This window comes from Symsagittifera roscoffensis, chromosome 6 (assembly GCF_963678635.1).
Source record: "Symsagittifera roscoffensis chromosome 6, txSymRosc1.1, whole genome shotgun sequence".
Taxonomy (NCBI): domain Eukaryota; kingdom Metazoa; phylum Xenacoelomorpha; order Acoela; family Convolutidae; genus Symsagittifera; species Symsagittifera roscoffensis.
Genome location: NC_087067.1, coordinates 10,503,030 through 10,525,227, shown reverse-complemented (window position 1 = coordinate 10,525,227; position 22,198 = coordinate 10,503,030). Strand labels below are relative to the sequence as shown.

Here is a 22,198-nt window from a genome sequence, read left to right as displayed (position 1 = left end):
TGCTCCATAACATGGCGATTTTTGATCTAAAGTTTTCTCGTTCTTATTTTTACGTATTTACAGTGGATGTCTCAATTTTTGCATGGTACTATAATTCACGGCATTTTGTTTACCCTTGCGGTATTGCAATCGGGTACTAGACTTTTTCCCGTAAATAACTTTAGGCACAGAATTGTCAATTTTGTAGGATTAGTAAATTTCAGTCATGCTCAATTTCTTGCGAATACAAATAAAGCTACCTTCGTTTGGGTAGGAAATAGGTGTAGTCTGTTTCCGGTGTTAGTTTGTTTTCAAATAATTTTCTTGAAAAAATATTGATTTTTTTTCTGAATCGTTGTTTTCGGCCTAGTTTCCGTCGGTTCATTTCCCATTTTTTAAAAAAATGAATTTTGTTTTATTTGGTACTGTTTTTTTTGGCTTTTTTTGTTAAGCATGGATTTTATTTTGGTTTTTTTACTCTTCTTGAAAATTTGTAACTTGTCATTTTACCAAATCTGAATTTTAGTAACAAATTTTTATTTAGCTCTTTTTCGATTAAGCGGTCATGGCATAATGAACTTAATTTGCTCAAAGATTGTCGGATTAATTACCACGTCACTGATGTTTTTCTTGTTCTGCAGGCAACTTCCTTTGTAGTTGAAAGTGCAAGTGTTGTTCATTCTAGTCTCAGGTTGGACCTAAAATTGATTTTTTATGAAATCATTTTTTTTTCTGCTCAACTTGTGTCTGCTCAAAAATTGCCGGCTTTATTTCGTCTTCCTTGGCTAATTTAACTTTCAAATTTCTGGCATGTTAGCCTAGAATGATTTTCTATCGAGACATACGAAAATTTGATTTTTGGTAGAACTAGTTTTTTTTCAACGTTTTATTTTTTCGATTGCTTATGTTTTTTATGTTTGCGTTTAATCGCAAGTGGCGCGAAGCTCAGCTTCGCCTCTGTTAAAAATTGACTTAATTTAATGCTGCTTGCCCAATGTATTATCGATATGTTTCCTTAGATTGACTGATGTGATTTTTGCCTAGCAAAGCTCTCATTGCAAAATAGCTCCGTATGCTACCGTCAATGTGGCGTGTCAAGTTCGTTCCCTACTAGCAGAAAAAATGTTCCCTGAGAGCCGAAAAAATTAGATTCACTCAAAGCATTATAGCCTTCATCGTCAAATAAATTATAGACCTTAAAAAAAACACTAATTCTCTAATCAGGTAGAGGGGATCACGCAATAAATTTGAGTTTTCCCGAAACGCTATAAAGGTCTTATTTTCGACATAATTTTGTGCAATATAGTTAAATAAATTGCGGGTTTGTACACTTTCTCGGCCAGCTTATTTGATACTGCTGTTATTGGGATATTTACTGGATAGCGGAAAAAGTTTTGTTCCCGAATATCTAAAAAAATTATCGGTTAGCCGAAAAAAATTAATCCCGGTTATCCGAAAAAAAAATTGTCCCCGGATATCCGAAAAAGTCAAAGCCTATCAAAGTAGGCGCATTTTAATCGCTATCTTATACCATGAAAGCAAAGCTATTTCTTAAAGAAAATGTTTTTAGTATATTGGAACTTTGTTGCTTGGTTTTTAAAATTTGTCTTTTTAGTGATTTTTTAATTTGATGCTAATGACCTTAACAAGAAATTTCAAGTTTTATTGGGCTATACGGGAGTGCCGCTGTGTGGGAACGCACCCGGTCAAGCAGCTAAATTACTACAAATATTCATTCAAAAGCCGAATTTCATCCTAAAAGTAGACTGATGTTGGAGGTAATCCCTCTTGCACGAGGGAGTAAAAGTTTTGTCAGCCAATCAAAGCTCATTATTCAAAAAATTGAAAGTAATACGCGATTCTGTCAGATTTGGACAGTTTAAAGTGCGTTGATTGGTTAAGAATTTCGCATTTGGTCCTTCGCACATGGCGCATGAGAATAAGCCCCCTAGTGTTGAGCAAAAAAATACTGAAATGACAAAATCATCTTCCGAAAACCAGTTTCAGTTGTGTAAAATGAGTGCTGATGTTCATGAAACTCAATAATTGTCACTTGATAACATTGATTCTGTTCATACGCGGCTAAAATGCTGTTTCTCACAAAGGTAAGCGAAAAAGTTGTTCGATTTATTATCGATGTACCAAATCAGCAACTCCGAAGATGCTGTCATGTAGACGCCAGTTTGATCCGGAACTTTGCAATCATAGCCCACGTGGATCATGGGAAAAGCACTCTGGCTGACAGACTTTTGGAAGAGACTGGTACTATCAAAAGGTAATGGTGAAAAAAGTAAAGATGTATATTTTTGATATATGCACTTTATTGCATGCGCTAATAAACAATCAATTTGATTATACGTGTAGTCTTAGTCGAAGCCAGTTAGTGATTGAAGAATCTAGCCTGTCAAATAAAGTTTGAAACCTGGAAAAATTATCATGCTAACAAACTTTTACAGATGCCATTCCAAGAAACCTCAAAGTTGCGAAAAAGATGTGTCAAATAAAAAATTCTTAAGTTAACGCGAAAAGGTGAGTATTTTCAATTAAACGGCACAATTTTGGCATTTTCGACACAAGACTAGAAAGAAAATGCTTGCACTTTGTCAAAACAGTGATGCTCTCGCGTATAATCTTTGATGTTGGGCCATTGAAGTGAAAATACCCGACAGAGTTTTGCAAATATGTCAACTGTTGTATCATTTCACCTGTAGAGGAGTGCACGGGGAGAGACTGCTGGATAATTTGGAAGTGGAAAAGCAAAGAGGCATCACGGTCAAGTCTCAAACTGCAACCATGTAAGAAGTTTTCGTAGGGAGGTTGTTAATTGGAGTTAAGATGGTTCTTAGTTGGAGTTTTCAGCCAATGAGAATGAAGTAAGTTACACACAGTCCCAACCAATTTCGATCAATCGATTTAAATAAGGAGCGTGGGTGAGGTCTACTTATAGCGTCAGCTTAGTGTATTTTTAAAAACCTTTTTTCTAACCTAAGTCGCAAATATTGGTGCCCCTTTTAGGGCAACTTTACAGCTTTTTGATAGCATGTGCTTTGATTTTCGAATAGTAGTAAGTTAACACAGTTGATGCATTGTTAATTCATCAAAGGTAACGAAAAAAGCTATTTAATTCAAACAACATAACTCAATAAAAACTTGATTTTTTTTCTAATTCAATAATATCTCGCAATTTTTTGAAATGCATAATTTATGCATAATATGGCTTTATGCTTTGCGATTTATTACATGCAAAGTTAGTGTGGATGCCTTCAGTTTGTCATATTCCAAATTATTACTTGCAAAATTGTGTCTATTTGTATTTAGTGCCACATTTGCTAATTCGAGGCTTATTTCTATTTTTTCCTATTGCACTTTCTAGAGCTGCTTTCTGTCGTGTTCTTGGTAATGCTTGTGAAGCGAAGCTTCTCCTCTGTGTAATGAGTTGTTTTAAGTGTTATATTAACGCTTGCGATTAGCAAACGTTATCAAACTGGATTATAGACTTTTTTCGGGTTATTAACTGGTTCAATAAAATCAGTTGGGTCGGTTGTTCTGATAGCAACAGAACAGATTGCCTGTCAACTGATTATTTTGAGCATATCTGCCTATCAAATGGCCGCTTCATTCAAATTTTTATTGTTGGTTGTTAATCAACTCTTGTTTTAAGTTTTCTTTTTTCGCTTTTTATTTCTCGCTTTTTGCTCTTGAAGGTTTTTTCGGCTTAAATGATTTTAGCTTATATCTGTATAATTGTCAGATAATTTGTTAATTGAAGCACCAAAATTTTTATTTAGCTTTTGCGCTTACGGAAGGGTAGGCGGGTTTTAAAACTTTTTGGGCCCCTTTTTTGGGTGCGTGCCATTCTTTGTTGTATTGCAAGTGGTGCGATGCTCTGCTTCGTCTGTGTTAAAAACACAGATTTTTTGTATAATTTACGTTTTTTTTGTCAGAGAAGAACGTCATTAGAACGTTTGGCCCGTTTTCAAACGTCTCTTGAAGGGATTTTTTTTTGTTTTACGATTTTATGTAGGAAAGAAGAAAACGAAAAGGCAAAAAAGGAAAGGTGATTACCAGGATTATGAAAAAAGAAAATACACAATACACCATTGACAAACGACATAGTTTTTGTTCCGACCATTGAAAAATGGAGAGGAACTTAGTTTTCGGGTGCGTTTCAATTTTTTCTCTGTTTTCCACACAAACTCAGGTACCGCGAATAATCATTGGAAAGTGTTGAGTGAAATATCATGTTAAAGCCTATTCAGTCGTGATTCAAACGATATTAGAAAATTTAAAGTTTTTTATGTCCCTGGTTTTTTGGTCCATTTTGAGGTATTCCCAGAAGATTTTGACTGAGGCACTTTTCTCATCGACTTGTTAGTTACCCTGCTTACTTGTCAAATTACTTGTTTTTTATTGTTTATTTTCATGCGAAATTAAGTTTTCAGTAGAATTTTTTGTTCTGGCTACTTTATAATAAGAATTTTTAAATAATTATACACTTCAGATCCTTAAGTACTCTTGCGATAAGCAAGGGCATTGCAATCGGGTACGTGACTTTTTTCCCGTAAATATCTTTGTGTCACAGGGCTCATCTCCTAAGGTACTTTGTCTGTAATTTCTTAGCGTTCCCGGCTCACTTGAAAAATATCCTAGTTCGAACTGATATGTAATTTTACTAACCTTGACATGGTATTTCCTTTGTTTCGCTTAAAAAAATTTTTTGGCCCAAGTTTTTTCGGAGTGTTTTGTATCGTCTTAGTGACCTGATTTTGGATCGTTTCAAAGGAAACACAAGTTTTAGTCTTTCACCCGCACTTTTTCATTTCGTTTTGTTTTAACCACTCGTTTTGTGGAACTTTTTTTCGGCTTAATAGGTGTTGGCTTGTTTTGTATCGGCTAAGTAGCCTCTTTTTGCGTCATTTGATGCGCGAAAAAGGTTTCTTTGTGCCTCGGTGTGTTATAAGGGAAGGGGAAGCTAAAATTTTTTTAAGTTTTGAATTAAAAAAAAATTCGGCTTAAAAGTTTATTCTCAGGCATTTTCGGTTTTGTTGCCGCTTCGTTTATTTTGTTTCGATCCTGATTTTTTATTCTATTGTTTGGTCATGTTTTTTTCACAACTATCTGCATTCATTTTGATAGATCTGTTTGTATCGCAAGTGGTACGAAGATCAGCTTCGCCTCGTGTGTAATTAAATTTTATCATCAAAAATACACTACAAGCTTGTATTTTAAAGTACCTCATAGAGATTTGACATCGTAGGGCTTTTTGAATATCGGTTCAATATTTGCTTCTCAAAAAACGATTGTTTTTGTAATACCTTTCCACTGTTTCCTGCCAAAGTAGCACCTTCCAAATATTAATTCGGCAGGAATTAGTAAAAGTTTGAGTAGTTCATGCTCCGTTATTTAGCGACAAGGTAACAATCAGTTTTTGAAGCCGCTGGTTTTGGCTTTGTTTTTTCGATGGAATTTTTTGCTTTTCAAGGCTTGTTTCAAGGCTTTTCTTCTGGAATCTTTTGCCTTGCTGTTTTCTGTGCTTTGCTTGCTTTGCCTGTCCGAATAATTTAAGGAAATCTTTAATTTCAGCTTTGTTGCTGAAGTTGTCTTGTCGAGGGCAGTGTTTAAGCTTCGTTTCGGTTAAAAGTCGACTTAATTTTTTGTTGAATTATCAATTTTTTAGCTCCGCGTGTGTCTGCTCAAGAATTGTCGGCTTTGTAACCGCTTTGTAAGTTTTTTCAACATCAATTTTTTCTTTTTTTTTTGAAGCAATTCAAGTCAAAATCAAGACAATTATAGGAAAAGTTTCGATAGATCCTTTTTTAAATATTTCTTTTTTGATTTTGTTGGCGGCTTTTATCATTATTTTTGTCTGTTAGCTTTTCATGCTATGTACGTGTTATATCGCAAAATGTTTGTTAAAATTCGAAAAGTGCAGGTAATTCATTTCCAAGATAACGTTATTTTTGAAACTTTTGTAATTTCGGTTCATCTGCAAAGAGTGATAGTCATTCAGTTTTTTATGTGGCACGAAGCCCTGAGTTGCCTCTGTTTTGAAACATTTGTATATTGTCGTTATTCTTTTTCCTCACCGAAGGTGTCCCGGAAACTTGGATTCTGTTGTAATTTCGTGGTTCAAAATCAGGTATTACAAAAGCGTTAGATTGGCTCTAGTGATGAATCAAATGAAAGCACTTTCAGTCAAAATATGAGCCAAAATGAAAAGCAGCTTGCAACTTTAACTTAGTGAATGAATGAAGAAATTTTCCTTTTTGTTTTCTGCAAAATATCAAATCCTTCAGAAATCTGGCTTCTGTGTCTCATGAACCCTTCATGTCTCACAAAATTCTCGACAAAGCTCCGTCAAATTTGTTTCTAGCGAAACGAATGTGGATTTTTTGAGCCACATGCTCTGTGACAGGCTATTCTTAATACCCTGTGATCTCAGTCAGTCAAAAGAATGATAAAATACTTTGTTCTAAGAGCAAAATAGTAGCCCATTTTTGATGCTTCTATATTAACCAAGCTTTCAGAAGACTTTTTATCGAAATTATACTCTTGTGATGATGTTGGGTGTCTGGGCTACTTACTGTTGGTTTTGTTATGACTTTGTGAGATATCAGGTATTTAACTTATTTGCTCAAGTCTACTGAGCTGATAGTAAGCAAAATATTATACTATGTTGCAGATTGTTTCAGTTTTGAACTGAACTCAAAGTTTCAAGTTATGTTCCTATAATTGTCTGATTTGAGAAAATTTAATTTGAATCTTCTTTGAGCCTCTAAAATGACTTCCGGTGCTTCCAAAGTCGAACAAGATTTGGAGCGTTTCGACCAGTTCAATCATCAATTGTTTGACTTAATTGATGAAATTGAACAGTCCAAAATTTTGGATTCCATTCTAACAATACCAAGCGTTGTTGCGGCAGGGGACCAGACCTCTGGAAAGAGTAGCGTCCTCGGGAAGCTCTCTGGTGTTCCGTTGCCTACAGGTGATGGTACTGTCACACTTTGCGCCACTCAACTGGCGCTTCGCCGAAGCGCCAACAGATTGATACGGATGATCGCTCCGGAGACTAAAGACATTGCAGACATTGAGGACATCTGTAGGGTAGTCAACGATATCTCACAGCGTCTCCAAACGAAAGACGGGGGAGGATTCATTTTTGATGTGATGCCCAGGATCCGAATTGAGAACCCAGATGCGAGGAACTTGACGGTGGTTGACTTGCCTGGAATCATTCATTCCGCCAATAAGGCCCAAAGCGAGGACGTTGTTGATAGGGTGCGCGATATGGCCTTGAAACACATTCAAGGCAATAGAACTATTATTCTCTGTGTCATCGATTCCACTCGAGATTTGGCTTTAAACAAAATCTTTCAGTTGGTCAATCAAGTGGACCCTAATGGGGATCGAACCGTAGTAGTGTTTACCAAGATTGACAAATGTTTGCAAGACCACTCAAGAATGACTCATTTTTTAGACCAAGTTAAATCGCAGGACTACCACACATTCAAGAATCACGTGTTTGTCAATAGTCTATTGGACGACGACGAAGAGCTCAAATTTTTCCATTTTGTGCACGAAAATTTTGGAATCGATATGGCTAACTGCACGTACAAGTGTCTGTACTCGACAGTTTGTGGAATGCTGCTCAAACCTGTGCTTCTTGAGTTCAGGTCGTCGTGGAATAAAGTCGAAAACTTTCGGTCAAAATTAATCGAGGAAAGAAACCGACTCCCAAGAGATCTTGCGAGCGCAGCTGACATGGCATCCGCGAAGTTGACGGAGTTCATTGAAGTTAGTCGGGAGGCTTTGAAAGGAAACTTTGTGGCTAGACGATCTTGCAATGACTTGTTTTTCAAGTATCGGCAGTGCTTCAGAATTTTCAAGCAAGAATACCAGGACAAAATGGTGGAGGTTCAGCGGTCATTTTTAATGGATGACGTCGCAGTACGTTGGAGACATCAAGAAATGGTGAATTTTGATAACTGGTCCAACTTCAAAGGTTTCGCGATACCGATCATTACGTCATTTCTGAACCCGGCGATCAAATGTCATAATGCGGTTCGCAACATCAACAAAGACGTGGTCTGTGACTTGGTTTGGGAAATTTTCGACGGCCAAGAAACGCATGCAAGCTTCTTGATCGAAAAAATTGGAGAGTTGTGTGACACGCAAGAGCATCTTGTGAATGACAGGCTCCATCAAATGTATGAATACGAGCAATATTTCTACACTGATGGAGAACTCTATGAAAAATTGCTAGAAAGGTACCCGCTATGTTAAAATCTGGGGCGGGATCTAGGGTTTTTGAGATTGGTAAGGAGGATTTTCGAAAAAATTCAAAAATAATGGCAGAAAAAAAATCAAAACTTTTTCTGTCAACAAATCTGAACGAAATCAAATAACCTAAAACTGCTTTTTTTGAACGGGTATCCAATTCTTCATCCAAAAATTCTTTTTTTTGACCGATTAAGTTGCTTATGGCCACAATTTCGGATGAACTATAAAAGAATCTATTGACGACAGGTATGCAATGGGCAGCAGCGGTGGTAGTGGTCTAAGCAATGGAAGGTACTCTGAACCATGGAACGGATCCAATCCAGGAGGTGTTGCTCCTGAACCGCTTCATACCCCAGTAAAAGAGACGAAACCGGATGCTTTTTCCAAAAAGCAGTTTTCGAAACTGTACGGCAAGAAGAAGAAGGCGCCTAGTGGATCTACGTTGACGTTGAACAAAATTGCGGACGACAACGAGAGTCTCTCGGATTTGAAAGCGGTAGTTGACGCCGAGCTGGAATATACTGACGAAGACGTGGGGAAATTCTACAAGGGCCTGGAGTCGAACTTTGAACAAACAAAAGACACGAGGCACAATTTGAGCAAAAAGATGACGTATGACATCGCACTAAAGATCATGAAAGAACTGGCATTGGATCGGATCTGCACGGTGGTTCCGGCGCAGATTTTGAACGGCATGAATGAAGAACTGCAGAGAAAGATCCAGTTGATTGATCGGTCCTGCGCGGAGTTCCTGGAATTGCCCTGGCAGACAACAAGAGCCCAGATGCGAAGGGCGGAAATTGATGAACAGGAGGCGCTCATCAGGAAGTGGAAGGATGACTTCGCTAGGGTCGAGAAACAGATTAACAGTGCCAACATTAAATAATATAGTTGCTCAACACAAAAGCAATTGATACTAAAATAATACTGCTCGCTCGCTTTAATCGCTCTAAATTGAACTGAAACTCAAAAACTTCAAACCAGTTTTTCTCGACACTGGGAAAACTTTTTGAAATTGTTTAAAAGTCGCTCGGATCGGGGTTGAAAAGGCTTCAATATGTTATATCACCCCACTCAATCTCATGATTAATTGTGGTAACTGATTTGGTTGACAAAAAACAATATCATGCTCGTTCACTTTAATCGCTCAAAGAAACACCAAAAATAAAAAATTTTAAACGTTTTTCTCGACACCGAGAAATTTTCTGGGAGTTTTTTGAATTTCGTTTGAATCTCGACGGAAAGGGCGTCAATATGATATATCACGCGACCATTTTCGATTTTTATTTTTGATACCTGATTTTGCGTGGAAAACAAAAAAAAGAAGTCGCCCAGTATAGTCAATTTCGCCTGGTTTATTCAATGTCTCCTGGTGTGTTCATGGTCGTCCAGTTAATTCAAGATTGCCTATTATTGTCAATAACGCCCAGTATAGTCAATGGCATCTAGTATAGTGAATGTCGCCTAGTATAGTCAATGGCGCCCAGTATAGTCAATGGCATCTGGTATGGTAAATGTCGCATAGTATAGTCAATGTCGCATAGTATAGTCAATGTCGCATAGTATAGTCAATGTCGCATAGTATAGTCAATGTCGCATAGTATAGTCAATGTCGCATAGTATAGTCAATGTCGCATAGTATAGTCAATGTCGCATAGTATAGTCAATGTCGCATAGTATAGTCAATGTCGCATAGTATAGTCAATGTCGCATAGTATAGTCAATGTCGCATAGTATAGTCAATGTCGCATAGTATAGTCAATGTCGCATAGTATAGTCAATGTCGCATAGTATAGTCAATATCGCCTAGTATAGTCAATGGAGCCCAATATATTCAATGTCATCTAGTATGCTCAATATTGCCTGTTATTGTGAATGTTGCCTATTATAATAGTCGTGTTTGGATAGCTCAGTGATTGGGGGGGGGAGGGGCAGGGCGATGAAAATAGCAGGAGCAAAATCTTCTAACTTTGATACACATATTCTCGGTCACTGTTTTCGAAAAGTTTTGATCTACGAATAACTTTCGATCTTCGAAAAAATTCAATCCTTTTTCTTTCGCATTTCAATTGGCTGATACAAACTTCTGGGAAGATTAAATACAAATAATTTTGGTTAAAAAACACTTATTGATGTTTTTTTTTCAAAAAATTTTATACGTAACTTTTTTGAACAAAATGCATATGTTCACGTCTCGAATCAAATTTTTTTGTTAACAAAAAATTGGAAACTTCGGTATGCTAGTTCAATGAAATGTTGTTGAATTCTTCCTAAACTCGTTTGAAAGTTTTTTTCCAACTTTTGATGAAGCAAATTGCAGGTTTAATAGTTTTCGTTTCTCTAGTATCTTTGATATAACAGTTTAATTTAACAAGACATCTCGTAAATCGTGACAACGAGCTGAATGCTCCGAGTGCGCTATATCAGTTCTCCAAATATCCAATAGTTTTTGGTAAAGAAAATATAGCTAAAGTATACATTTGGACCTGTGCAGGTAAAAAAAATTAAGTGTTAAATTTTGATTTTTAAGGAAATAATATGATAAATTATCTTAATTTAAATCTGGAACAATTTGATGCACTGGGTAAGAAATATACTGTGTTACAGTGCAACATTATAATTAAAGTTTTCAAAGCATTAAACGAGCCATTGATATATGCTCAAAGCGCATTTAGCATAGTGAGTAGCTCAACCGATCCTGAAGATATGCATTTTTTCGATCCCAACTCGAAACTTTTCTTTGAGAAACTTGGCTGAAAAAACAAACACCAACGAAAGTTTATAAAAATTCTTTTTTCTTTGAAAGTCGGAACAATAAATGGAGCCATTTGCCTGAGATTTTCCCAAAAAGTGGCTAGCATGATTGCAAACGTTTCAAAAGTAGTTTTTTCTTTGTACATAAGAGTCGTTTTCTGGATTGTTAGTGGTGTTTCTTTTATGTCGCACTAAGTTTATTATTGTTGATGACTGTGTTTTTGAATTTTTTTCGACTATTCATTAAAAAGGCAGAAAATTCACAATTAAAATGTTGCGATAAGTCAAATCAAATGGCTTTTGTTTTTGGTAAATTTGGTTTGATATGTTTTATCATTAGTTAGTTTATTGAAAATATGAAGCCTTGATGGCACAATTGAAAAGAAAAAATATTCTTTAGGCCTGGAGATCGGATTTTTGATTCTCGAAGAAGGGATACTTTTTCAAGTTCATTCATATTTGTACTTTTTAGCTTTTAGATCTCGTTTTGCGTTTTATCACTTGTGTTTGCGAAATGTATTTTTACCTCTAAGTGAAAATTTTTGTCACAAAAAAATCAGGTGCCACAAACAAAGGTCAGACAAATTTGAGTGATATTGAGTTTTTAAGCCTTTTCAGTGTTTCTTTTTAGTGGCAATGTGTTCATTATTTGGTGGTACTTTTGCTATAATCACGATCTTATTTCATAGCATCTGTTCTCTGCTTTCCTTTTGTTTAGTTTTTGTGAATATTTAAGCCTCCGTGGCTGAGTGGTTAGTGCATGAGACTCATGTTTTTAGGTCGCAGATCGAATCCGAGACCTAGCCGAATTTTTACTAGCTCGAGACTTATTTCTGCTTTTTCTTGTGGCACTTTTTATAGTTGTTGTTCTCGCTAGTCTATGCGAAGCGCAGCTTCGTCCCTGTGTTTTGAGATATTTTTTTCTCTTAGTCTCAAGAATGAATAAAAATTACGGTCTTGTTTAGTTATCTGAAATCTTGATTTTAAACAACAATCCGATTTTCGATTTTGTAAGTAAAGATTCGTTAACTTAGTTAGAGTTTCGCATATGCTTTTTATGATTCATAAATGTATTAGAGAACGGATGACTTCCAAATAACTTTTTAAGTTTCGAAAGCATGTCGCAGTTGTTTCACATGTCTTGCCACTTGCTCATAGTATTGTTCCGACTTTCGAAGAAAACGCAATTTATATGCTTGGTGTGGTTTTTTTATTCCGTCAATTTTTGGGCGATCGAAATAATAGTTTTTAACAAAAAATTTTTTATACCCCATTGAAGATATCGACTCCCTTAAATCAAATTTAAACAGATATTTTACCTCTAAGATTTTATCTATAATCCTGAAAGCTTAACGCATGTTATTTATGCGCGGCGAATTATCGTCGTTCCAAATTGAATTGAGGCTAGCTAGTCGGTCGTATTAATTTCGCACAATTCAAATTTTCACACTTGATCTTTGATATTGTCTAAATTTCGGTAGTTTTTCGATTTTTTCTTTTCCCAAAAAACTATTCGATGTGGATTAAGGGGCAGTCGGAGCATTCAGGACTTTATGCTGATCTACGAGCAGTCTTGTTGCATTACAAATGGTGCGAAAGTTTGATTCGCCTCTATTATAAATGTTGCTGAAGCTGCATGAATAATATAGTAATGGCGCAGACGAGAACTCGTTTTGCTTGCAAAAGTTTTTTGTCCGTTTTTCTTTTTACCGGTTGAGTTTTTAATAGATCGCTTGCTTTTATATGTGAACGAATGAGTTTTTAATTACTGGCGCTTCCGTGTTGATTCTGAATCTCCAATTGCCATGTATATGTCATCCAAATTAAAAAGTCGAGCTAACAGTTGAGTTTTTATCATGAAGTACTATTACTGGATTGATTCATTTATTTTTCCTTCATCTTCAACTTAGAATCAGTAAAAATTTGATCAATTGATACTTTATATCGCTTTATACTTTTCGATTTGGTAGATTAACAACCTTGCAATGTCAAAAATGATTTTGTGTTTAAAGAAAATGTGCTTCCAATTTGAATTTAAAGAGTTATCTCTATTTTAGTGCGTTAGAAATTTCCAGCGTCGGTTTTAAGGTGGTTTTATTGAAGGTAAAAATGTTTTTATTTAGTCAAAAGAGATGCATATTTTTGAAACTATTCATTTAAAAGAATTGAACTGCAAACGAAACGTAGAACTCACTGACTTCAATGCTTTGGTTAATAATTTAACATTAACTAAGCTATGGCTATCGCTATGGCTCTCTTACAAGAGATCGCCATGTAAATTGCAGCGCACGTGCGAATTGAACCCGCAATCATATGATTGCTGGGCACCATCACTAACGATGAGCCATAATGCGAATAAAGTTTATTGTTGTTCTTAGATCCCTTTACTGTTGTAAATTGCATTCCTCACGTAAATCTATGCGGTCCCGTGTGAATGACTTGCTTGCATTTCCCAGTTGCTCTTGGGTATTTTTTGCTCTGCTGACCACCAGAAATAAAAACTAGCATGCTCTTGATATCAATGTTGCAACTTGATATCAATGTTCTGAGTTTCTGGTCAGCTGATAATGAGCTGACGTTCAACCAATCAAAATGCAGCCTAGTAATTTTACAGGCTCAGTTTACTGCCAATGTCTGTATTGAGCAAGGTTTGGTTGAGTGTAAAATTTTACAGATCTTGGTTTTGACGTTTCTGCCAATATGAATTGGAACGTAAGGTAGTAAAACCTAAGACAGCCTCAAGAAATTTCATTGCGCTAAGAACTAGTTTTTCTTGCAACGAACGCTGTAACGCTGAATATAATCTACAACAATCGTGCTTCGATTCTGCTTGGTGTCTCAGTTTTGAATTCGAAGAAAATGTGAGACGCTTCATCGCCCATGACTTGAAAGGTGCTATGGTCAATGAAGTTATTAAAATCTGTCACAGATTTTAAAATCGTTTTTTTTTTAATTGAGCGGGACTTAAGTTTATATGCTTTGCTAATTGGCAGAAGAAGAGGTACTTTGAACATAGTTTTTTCAAGCCTATATTGAATTCAAATAGGGTTTCAAGGAAGTTCTTGTTGTATCGGAAAAATTTATATTTTCAGAAAAGCTTACCGCTAGAGGTGCCGAGAGCCAAAATATCACGAGACGAAATTCCTAAAATATGCAGCCAAAAAAAGACATTTTTTGGTTTTCTCATTACGAGGCCAAACTGTGCACCGGATAGGAGCACAATTTTGTGTCTGTATGTTCGTGGATTCCAGAGACAAGTCTTAAAATATGTTCCAAAATGTAAGTGGATTCCACAAACAAAATTCCAGTGGATTCCGCTTTCATATACCGGTAACGTAAATTTTGTCGGCACATTTGTTTTGTTGCGGTTTTTCTTCTTCACAAGTTTATCGACTGCTCTTGCTATTTAAAAAAAATAACCTAGTTTTTTAGTGGCTGTCCGAATCAAGCTGAAAACAATGGTGATTGAAGAAGACTTCTTTCATTAAAAATATGACCGTGGCCCGCAACAAATTAAAATTTTAACGTGGAAAGTTTATCGAAAACTTCTGGTGTTTTTTTAATGTGGTTTCTGTACTGTTTAGGCGTCACAAGATGGGTAAGAGAGAGTACACTTTAAACTTGATCGACACTCCCGGACACATTGACTTCAACTTCGAAGTGTCACGATCCCTATCTGCAATACAGGCTGTCCTTCTACTCGTGGACGCCAACGAGGGCATACAAGCACAGACCATAGGTAAAGAGAGTTAAAAAAGTTAGAACAGAATTAATCAAAAAGAGCAATCTGTCAATTTTGAGCATTTTGGATACAACATTTTGGCTCGTCTTAAGTTAACTGTTGACAAATCGAGAAGAGATAATTCTTCCTTTCTTAAGTTTGATGCGAAGCAGAATCTGAGTTATATGCTTCCGAATGCGAACATATATTTTTCTTACTGACAAATGCAATTAAAGCGTGAGTAGGTCTCTACCAAATCGACAAAAAGGTATGAATAGTTCGTAGGATCCTACCTCAAAATTGATTAAAAAAGGTTTTTCAGCATTGAGTCAATGATTTGTTTTGAGTTTTTTCGCTTTTGTTTAAGGGAATTTCTTCCTGGCATTTGAACGTAATCTAGTCATCATTCCTACTTTAAACAAAATTGACTTGAAAACGGCAATTCCCGATCTAGTGACAAAGCAGATGAAGGAGGTTTTTGGAATGCGAGACGATGAGTTTATACGCGTGAGTGCCAAAGCTGGAACAGGAATCCAGGAACTGTTGGACGCTATTGTTGAAAGGGTTCCCCCTCCCCAAGTGAAACGACTGGAGCCTCTTAAAGCTTTGGTTTTTGACTCCCAGTTTGTGGGAGGTAAAGGATATCGGTGCAGTGTATTTATACATGCGGGAGTGCTCTCGAAGAACCAAGATGTGCAATTGTACAATAGGTGAGATGGCACTTTTTTAGACATTTTTGAATTTATTTGTCCTACATTAACAATATTTGCAACGGAAATTTGTCCTACATTAACAGAAATTGTTCATGCATATTTTGAAATTTTTAAACGTATATTTTATTGCGATCCATAAATTATCACAAGTTTTGCGTCAATGAAATTCAAATTAGCACAGGAAAACTTCGAAAACAGTTTGGTAAACTTGTGAATTTAATGCCGGCAAATTGTAAATTCAAATTGCGTGTAAATACAACAAGACTGCTCGTATCAGGGCGAAGCCCTGAATGTTCTGACTGCCTTTTAAGGTTTATGGAGCAGTAATAGCATTTAAAAATTAAATGTAATAAAACAAAATGAAATTTTTTTTCTAAGATTTGGAATTTTTTTGAAAATCATCCCCTCAAGTACAAAAGGATAGATTTCGCTGGTAACAAATCAATTATGGCAAATAAGCTTCTTTCAACCAATTTGGAACGATTTCTAAGACGGATTAAATCTTCGCTTACGCGTTAATAGCGGGAAATATATCCCTCGTTACTGATCACAGGTGAAATATCTTTTCAAATTTGAGCTCAAGACAACAATACCTTTCTAATGACATAAAAAATTTCCGTCAAAAATGGCTAGTTAAAAAGTCGAAATTTGTCTGAAGAAAAAAAAACCCACCCCGAGCACAAATATTCCGTTACTTTCGTATCAGCCTTAGTACTTCTTCTACCATTGAGTTGTGCAAGGTGTCTGTTAGTCATGAAAAAGTCTTACATTTTCTTCAGTCGGCAAATGACTCTGCTTCTGTCTGCTGTGACGATGTCCCGCCGGCTTTCCTAAAACATTGTGCATTTCAACTGAGTCCTCTAGTGGCTGCTCTCTATGAAGACATTTTAAAGCGAAAAAAGTGGCCCGATGTTTGGAAAACTGCGTACATAACTCCTCTTTACAAGAAGGATAGTCACAGTGATGTGTCCAATTATCGTCCCATCAGCCTGCTACCGAAACTTTCCCTCGGTCTGGAGCGTATCTTATTTGATTACATTTACACTAGCATTAGGCCGAAAATTACGAAATACCAATCCGGCTTTATGTCAAGGCGTTCAACTGTCACGCAACTGTTAAACTTCTGTGATGAGCTTTATAGGAATCACGAACTTGGTATTTCGTCTTTTGTTTTTTATGTGGATATCAAAAAGGCGTTTGACTCGGTTCCTCACCATAAATTGCTCAAAAAACTTGCGGATTTCGGTTTGGATGTTAGCTTTCTCCAATTATTTAAAAGTTATCTTTCTGGACGCTTTCAACGTGTGCGAATCAATGGTGTGCTCTCTGATTTTGTAAGCATTATGAGTGGTGTCCCGCAAGGTAGTATTCTGGGGCCGTTATTGTTCTTGTTATTTGTGAACGATCTTCCTGATTATCTCTTATCCAAGCCATCCCTCTTTGCTGATGATCTGAAATGCTGCAGTACCTCTGTTCCCGTACTTCAACGCGATCTAGATGCTGTTATCAATTGGTGTGGCGAAAATTCTCTCGATTTACATCCTGACAAATGTAAAGTCCTGAAGTTTTTTAACCACAGCTCTGAAAACCCAGATCTCTATATTGGTGATCACAAAATCGATGAATCTTTAGACGTCAAAGATCTTGGGATCATTTTCAGTTCTGATTTATCGTGGTCGCACCATGTTTCTGAAAAGTTATTCAAGTGCAACAAAGTGTACTTTATGTTAAAGCGAAATGTTCCGAGCAGTACTCCGAGACAAACGAAGGTTCGGCTCTACAAAGCATGTATTCTATCTGTGCTTACTTATGGTTCTTCTATCTGGATACCTAACAAGACCGACTTATCCAAGCTCGAAGCTTTCAACAGAAGATGTGTGAGATGGATCGGTCTCAGGTGATTATAAAACGTCACTGATAAAGTTAGGAATCTATCCTCTGCCATATCATATTGAAATCTCAAATCTTCTGTTTTTCCATAAACTGTTTCAGGACAAGTACGATTTAAACCCCTTCGATTTTGTTGATATAAATGACCCATCTGTATCATTACGGAGTGTTGATATATACTCTTTCAAATTAAAGAAGCGAAAATACGAGAAGACAAAGTCCTTTTATTTTGACCGTATTCCTAGACTATTGAATTTCATGAAGCTTGATGTCCGTCTATCATTCCCCCGGTACAAGCGTGAAGTTATGAAGTTCTATGATACGAAGCTACGTCAAACATTCGAAGAAAACATTCCGTGTACTTGGTATGGAAAGTGCTGCTGTACCTTCTGCCGGTCATAGTTTATTTTATATATTTATATTTTTTTTTTCGTTTTATGTTTGCATTTCATTATTTGTGATTGTAAACTCCCCACGGGGTAAATTAAGCCTTCCTCTCTCTCTCTCTCTCTCTATCGAAAGTCGGAACAACAAGACTGCTCGTATGAGGGCGGAGCCGTGAACGTTCCGACTGCCTTTCAAGGTCCATGGAGTAGTAATAACAAGAAAAAATTCAATGTAATAAAATAAAATTAAAAAAAAAACTAAAGAATTTTGAGATCTTTTTGTGAAATCATCACCCCACACGCCATATAAGGTACGAAGTGATAGATTTCGCTTCAAGTAACAAATCTGTAATGGCAAATAAGCTTCGTTCAACCAATTTGGAACTATTTTTAAAACGGGTTAAATCTTCGCTTATGCGGAATAGCGCGAAATATATCGCGCGTTAAGTGTCCCAAATTGGCCAAAATGACAATGTTTAAACCCCAATAACTTTACGAAAAATAATCACAGCTGAAATATCTTTTCAAATTTAAGCTTAGGACAACAATTCCTTTTGAATGATATAAAAATTTCCGTCAAAATTGGCTAGTTGAAAACTCGAAATTTGTCTGAAGAAAAAACCACCTGAGCACAAATATTCCATTACTTAAGTAATGCGTGAAATATAATTTTGAATTAATCAGGTTATTTATTTACACGCATTTTTGAATTTATTATTTGCCCACCTTAAATAAAGTCGGAACAATAATCTGAAAACAGTTTAGTTAATAATATAAATTCAAAAATGCGTGTAAATAAATAACCTAATTCAAAATTTTATTTCACGCATTTATGAACGCACAACCCTAGTCAATAGAGCAAAGTATAACCTTTAAGATGCATAATAATTTTCAGTGAGATCTCGTGTCAAGTGAGAGAAGTGGGTTTGTTCAGTCCAGACCCAAAGGAGTGTGAACAACTGGAGGCCGGTCAGGTGGGCTATGCCCTGCTGAACCACAAGAAACTAGAAGACGTGAAACACTTAGTAGGCGATACATTATTTCACAAGGACACTAAACGCGATTCGTTCGAGGCGTATAGCAAGTAAGTGGATATTTGGGGGAGGGGGGTCCCTCATGCGCGAGGAACTGAAAGCACAACAATTTCGTCAGCCAATCAGTTGATAATTCATAAATTACAATGAAATAAATGTCATTCGAAATAACGTTCATTCGAGTCATCAGTCCGTTTTGGAAAATGTGAAGGGCAGTGGTTGCTTGGGTGTTTTTGCGCATGAGAAAAGCCTCCGGCGTTTGTCTACGATTAATCAATTAAGAAGCCCCGTCAAGTTTTATGGCTTGAGCGTGTACAGGGCAAGGAGTTTGTATAATGAAGTAATTTTCAAAAAGGCTAGTACGGTATGCGAAAATTTAAAAACATAAACTGAGAGGTTAAAAAAGTGTGGCGTTTTTTACGTATGATAAGAAATGTAACTTTATTGTGCAGGTGGGCATAGTTGATCTCATGAGCGTCGAGCATGTAATCGCTTGGACTGCTTGATTTTGAGAAGCTTGCAGGTTCTGTATGAGAGGTGTTGGTGGTTCCATGGTAGCGAGAGGGGGAAAATAGTTGAGAATTGGGCTAATCAAAGCTTTATTTATCAAAGTATAGCATATGTTTTGAACAAGAAGGGGTGGGGGGTATAATATTAAAGCTAAATGCAATAAAATCTGCAAATTTTGTTGTAAAAAGTTAACAAAGCAACCTAATTAGCAATAGACTGTAAGGTCTGGCTTTACTTTTGATTTCTGATTTTAGGTTATGTTAATTAAGTTTTCAATTGCTGTTCCGTCATTAGATGCGACCTAAAAAAGAGACATGCAATACATAGGTGCTCAAATATTTCATCAGGTTTATCCCAGAATCTACACTCAAGGTTTTCGATCGCCCCAATCTACGAAGGGTCGCTTTATCCCTTAGTCCTGAGAGTATCAATCTGTATCTTTCATTTTTCTGATACGGTCTCAGTTTTGCATTGCTCCACAAACTTTTACAAATGATCATCAATTCATGTTTTGCCATCCCAAAACGTAGGCAGCTTTTTTTCTATTCTGCGAGAAATATATATCGGCAGAGTTAGGTAGAGGCTATAATATATATCCCGAAAAAAAGTAAATTTATCAATTTTAAAAAAGATTTCATCTTTTCAAGTTTTTGGTAGCCAAAATCGACAACATTTATTCCCAATTTTTGGAGAAAGATTATTGTTTTAATTATTGATTTTCTTAAGCTAATTTCCAGCTGTGCTGCTTCACATTTAACATCAAGTATATCAAACAGGGCTTCCAAGGAATCAATTTTAGTATAACACAAAAAATCATTTTTGATTGGCATTGGGCTTAGCATGTTTATTTTCTTCAATTTGTTGCAATATTGGCTCAATGCTTGCAATGAACATTAAAGCAGATAGGGGGTCAGCTTGTCGCACCCCTCTTGTATTTTCTTATATTTTCTCGTTGCTTTTAAAACCTTTATTCTCCACCAATGAAAGGATTGGCTTACATTTTATTTAGGCTCAATAAGTTTTCTTGTAATCATAATTTTTCCAGTAGTGAAAAAGAAAACAGCGATCAATTTTGTCGAATGTTTTGCTAAAGTCATTGACAAGCAAACAGTCATCTTGCAAAAGGCAGTTCAATTTGAACCTAATTAGTTTTATCAAGATATTCATTTGCCTTTCAGGTAGATGGGCGATCTAATGTTTTTAATCAGTTGTTATAAACAAGTTAAAAATCTGGCGGCCAACACGTGTTATAGAGTTTTTTGTCAGTGTTTTTTAAACTGACTGGCCTAAAATCTAAGGTTTGCTTGGTGTCTTGGATTCAAGGCAATACTGAGATTATTGTCATCTACATGGAACCTGGAAAGTTAGCCTGGTTTTTGGGAAAGCTTTGAAGATGCCGTTAGTCTGTCCATCAGGCCCTGGTGCACTCCGCATTTTAGTTTTCTGATAGCGCTGATGATTTTTTCCACTGTTAAAGATTTTTCAAGAAATTCAATTTGCTCTTTTGAAAGTTTATTTTTTCGGGCGAAATTGCGATTGCCCTTTGTTCTTTTTGTATAAGATCTACCCTTTCTGTACAAATCTGAGTAGAATGTGTGAAAAACTTATATGGTTTCATCGGTACTAGAAGATGTTGCATCACCTTCTTTCAATCTAATTAAGTTTTTTTTTGTGATATAATCTCTTGTGAGTCATTTCTGCACAGTGGCAGAGGCACCATTGTTTATGTCCATAAGAAAAATTTCTCAATTTTTGTCCGTAATGTTTCAAGATACAATTCACAAAGTTGTTTTTTTTTTTGCTCTGTTGAGGTTCATCACATTATATTTTTCATTGTTTGTTTGGGCGAGCATCCTCAAGTTCTTCTTTACTAAATTGCTTTTTCCTATTAAGTTTGATATTCATTCAAAACATTGGCAATCGGCTCTTCCAACTATCGTATTTGATCTCAGCCGTCTCGCAACTCGTCGTCTCCCAATATTTCATAATGTCATATCAGATCTCTTTTCCATTGGGCTATATGACATCTTCGTTTAGCTTCCTGTAACTCTGGCCTCTCCTTGGTTTTCAACTAAACTCTCTTTCATAGATGAAAGCAAACAATGGTTCTTATGATACTACTGTCCCTTGTATCGGGTTCCGCATTTTGTCAGAATATAGTCGATTCTTGATACCGTACCACTCATGTTACAATAATGAGTAAACTTTTTACGTTTTGGATCATCAACTAAAGCACTTATTCCATAAGGCATTAGAACGCATTTCTCGAAACGTCGGTTGGTCACAAAACTTCATTCCGTTTCTAAAACTTTCCTGCTATTTGTGTCTTATTTATGTTCAAAAGCGTTCATGTTCCCTGCCAATACAATTGAATCTCTATTCGAGTTAGCATGACTAAGCCCTTCCTGTTTTTTGTTGTATGGAATCAACATAGTTTTCCGTTCGGCAATAGAAATTCCCAATGTATGTAAAGTTTTTTCTATGTAAAAAATCATCGTAACGATGAACAACTGAAGGGCTTAATCTGTTTGTGCATGTTGTTCTTAAACCCCCTGCACACCCAATAGATGGTACACAGTACCATTCCACTTAAAAATATGAAAAGACGTCCGAAAGTAATGAATGAACATCTTTTATTTTTTCTCTTGTATACAAAGTATGAAGTTTTCACAGTTGTCTCACTGGATCTGATTAACAATTTCAATTAATTTTGAGGTCTGTTGAGACGATTTGATTGGTTCGAACAAATGCTAAAGCTGTTCTCTATTGTTATTCTCTACGAGTAGAAGCATTCTTTTGATTTTTTGTTTTATTTGGTATTTGACCGATTACGTGGACTTAATGAAGGTTTCCGTTTCCGGTTAGCTTAGTCCCATCTATAGTTGCAGCAGGTTGGTTATCTCAAGGTCTCTCAGGGGTTACTTTTTCAGT

General features: G+C 36.2%; 2 protein-coding genes across 2 annotated transcripts in view; both read left to right on the top strand.

Moving 5' to 3' along the window:
- Nucleotides 1-1,984: 1,984 nt before the first annotated feature.
- The window catches only part of LOC134848074 (translation factor Guf1, mitochondrial-like), a 32,522-nt gene continuing 12,308 nt past the window's right edge, over nt 1,985-22,198 (top strand). Inside the window, exons 1-5 of the mRNA XM_063865414.1 lie at nt 1,985-2,254; nt 2,691-2,774; nt 14,598-14,752; nt 15,102-15,444; nt 18,619-18,807. Coding sequence (XP_063721484.1) covers nt 2,067-2,254; nt 2,691-2,774; nt 14,598-14,752; nt 15,102-15,444; nt 18,619-18,807 — 959 coding nt within the window. The 5' untranslated portion in view covers nt 1,985-2,066. The remainder of the gene's footprint in view (nt 2,255-2,690; nt 2,775-14,597; nt 14,753-15,101; nt 15,445-18,618; nt 18,808-22,198) is intronic.
- LOC134848271 (uncharacterized) lies at nt 7,294-9,370 on the top strand. The gene is made up of 2 exons (XM_063865656.1): nt 7,294-8,246; nt 8,506-9,370. Exons 1-2 carry the CDS (start codon nt 7,441-7,443, stop codon nt 9,143-9,145), a joined length of 1,446 nt encoding a protein of 481 aa, XP_063721726.1. The 5' UTR covers nt 7,294-7,440; the 3' UTR covers nt 9,146-9,370.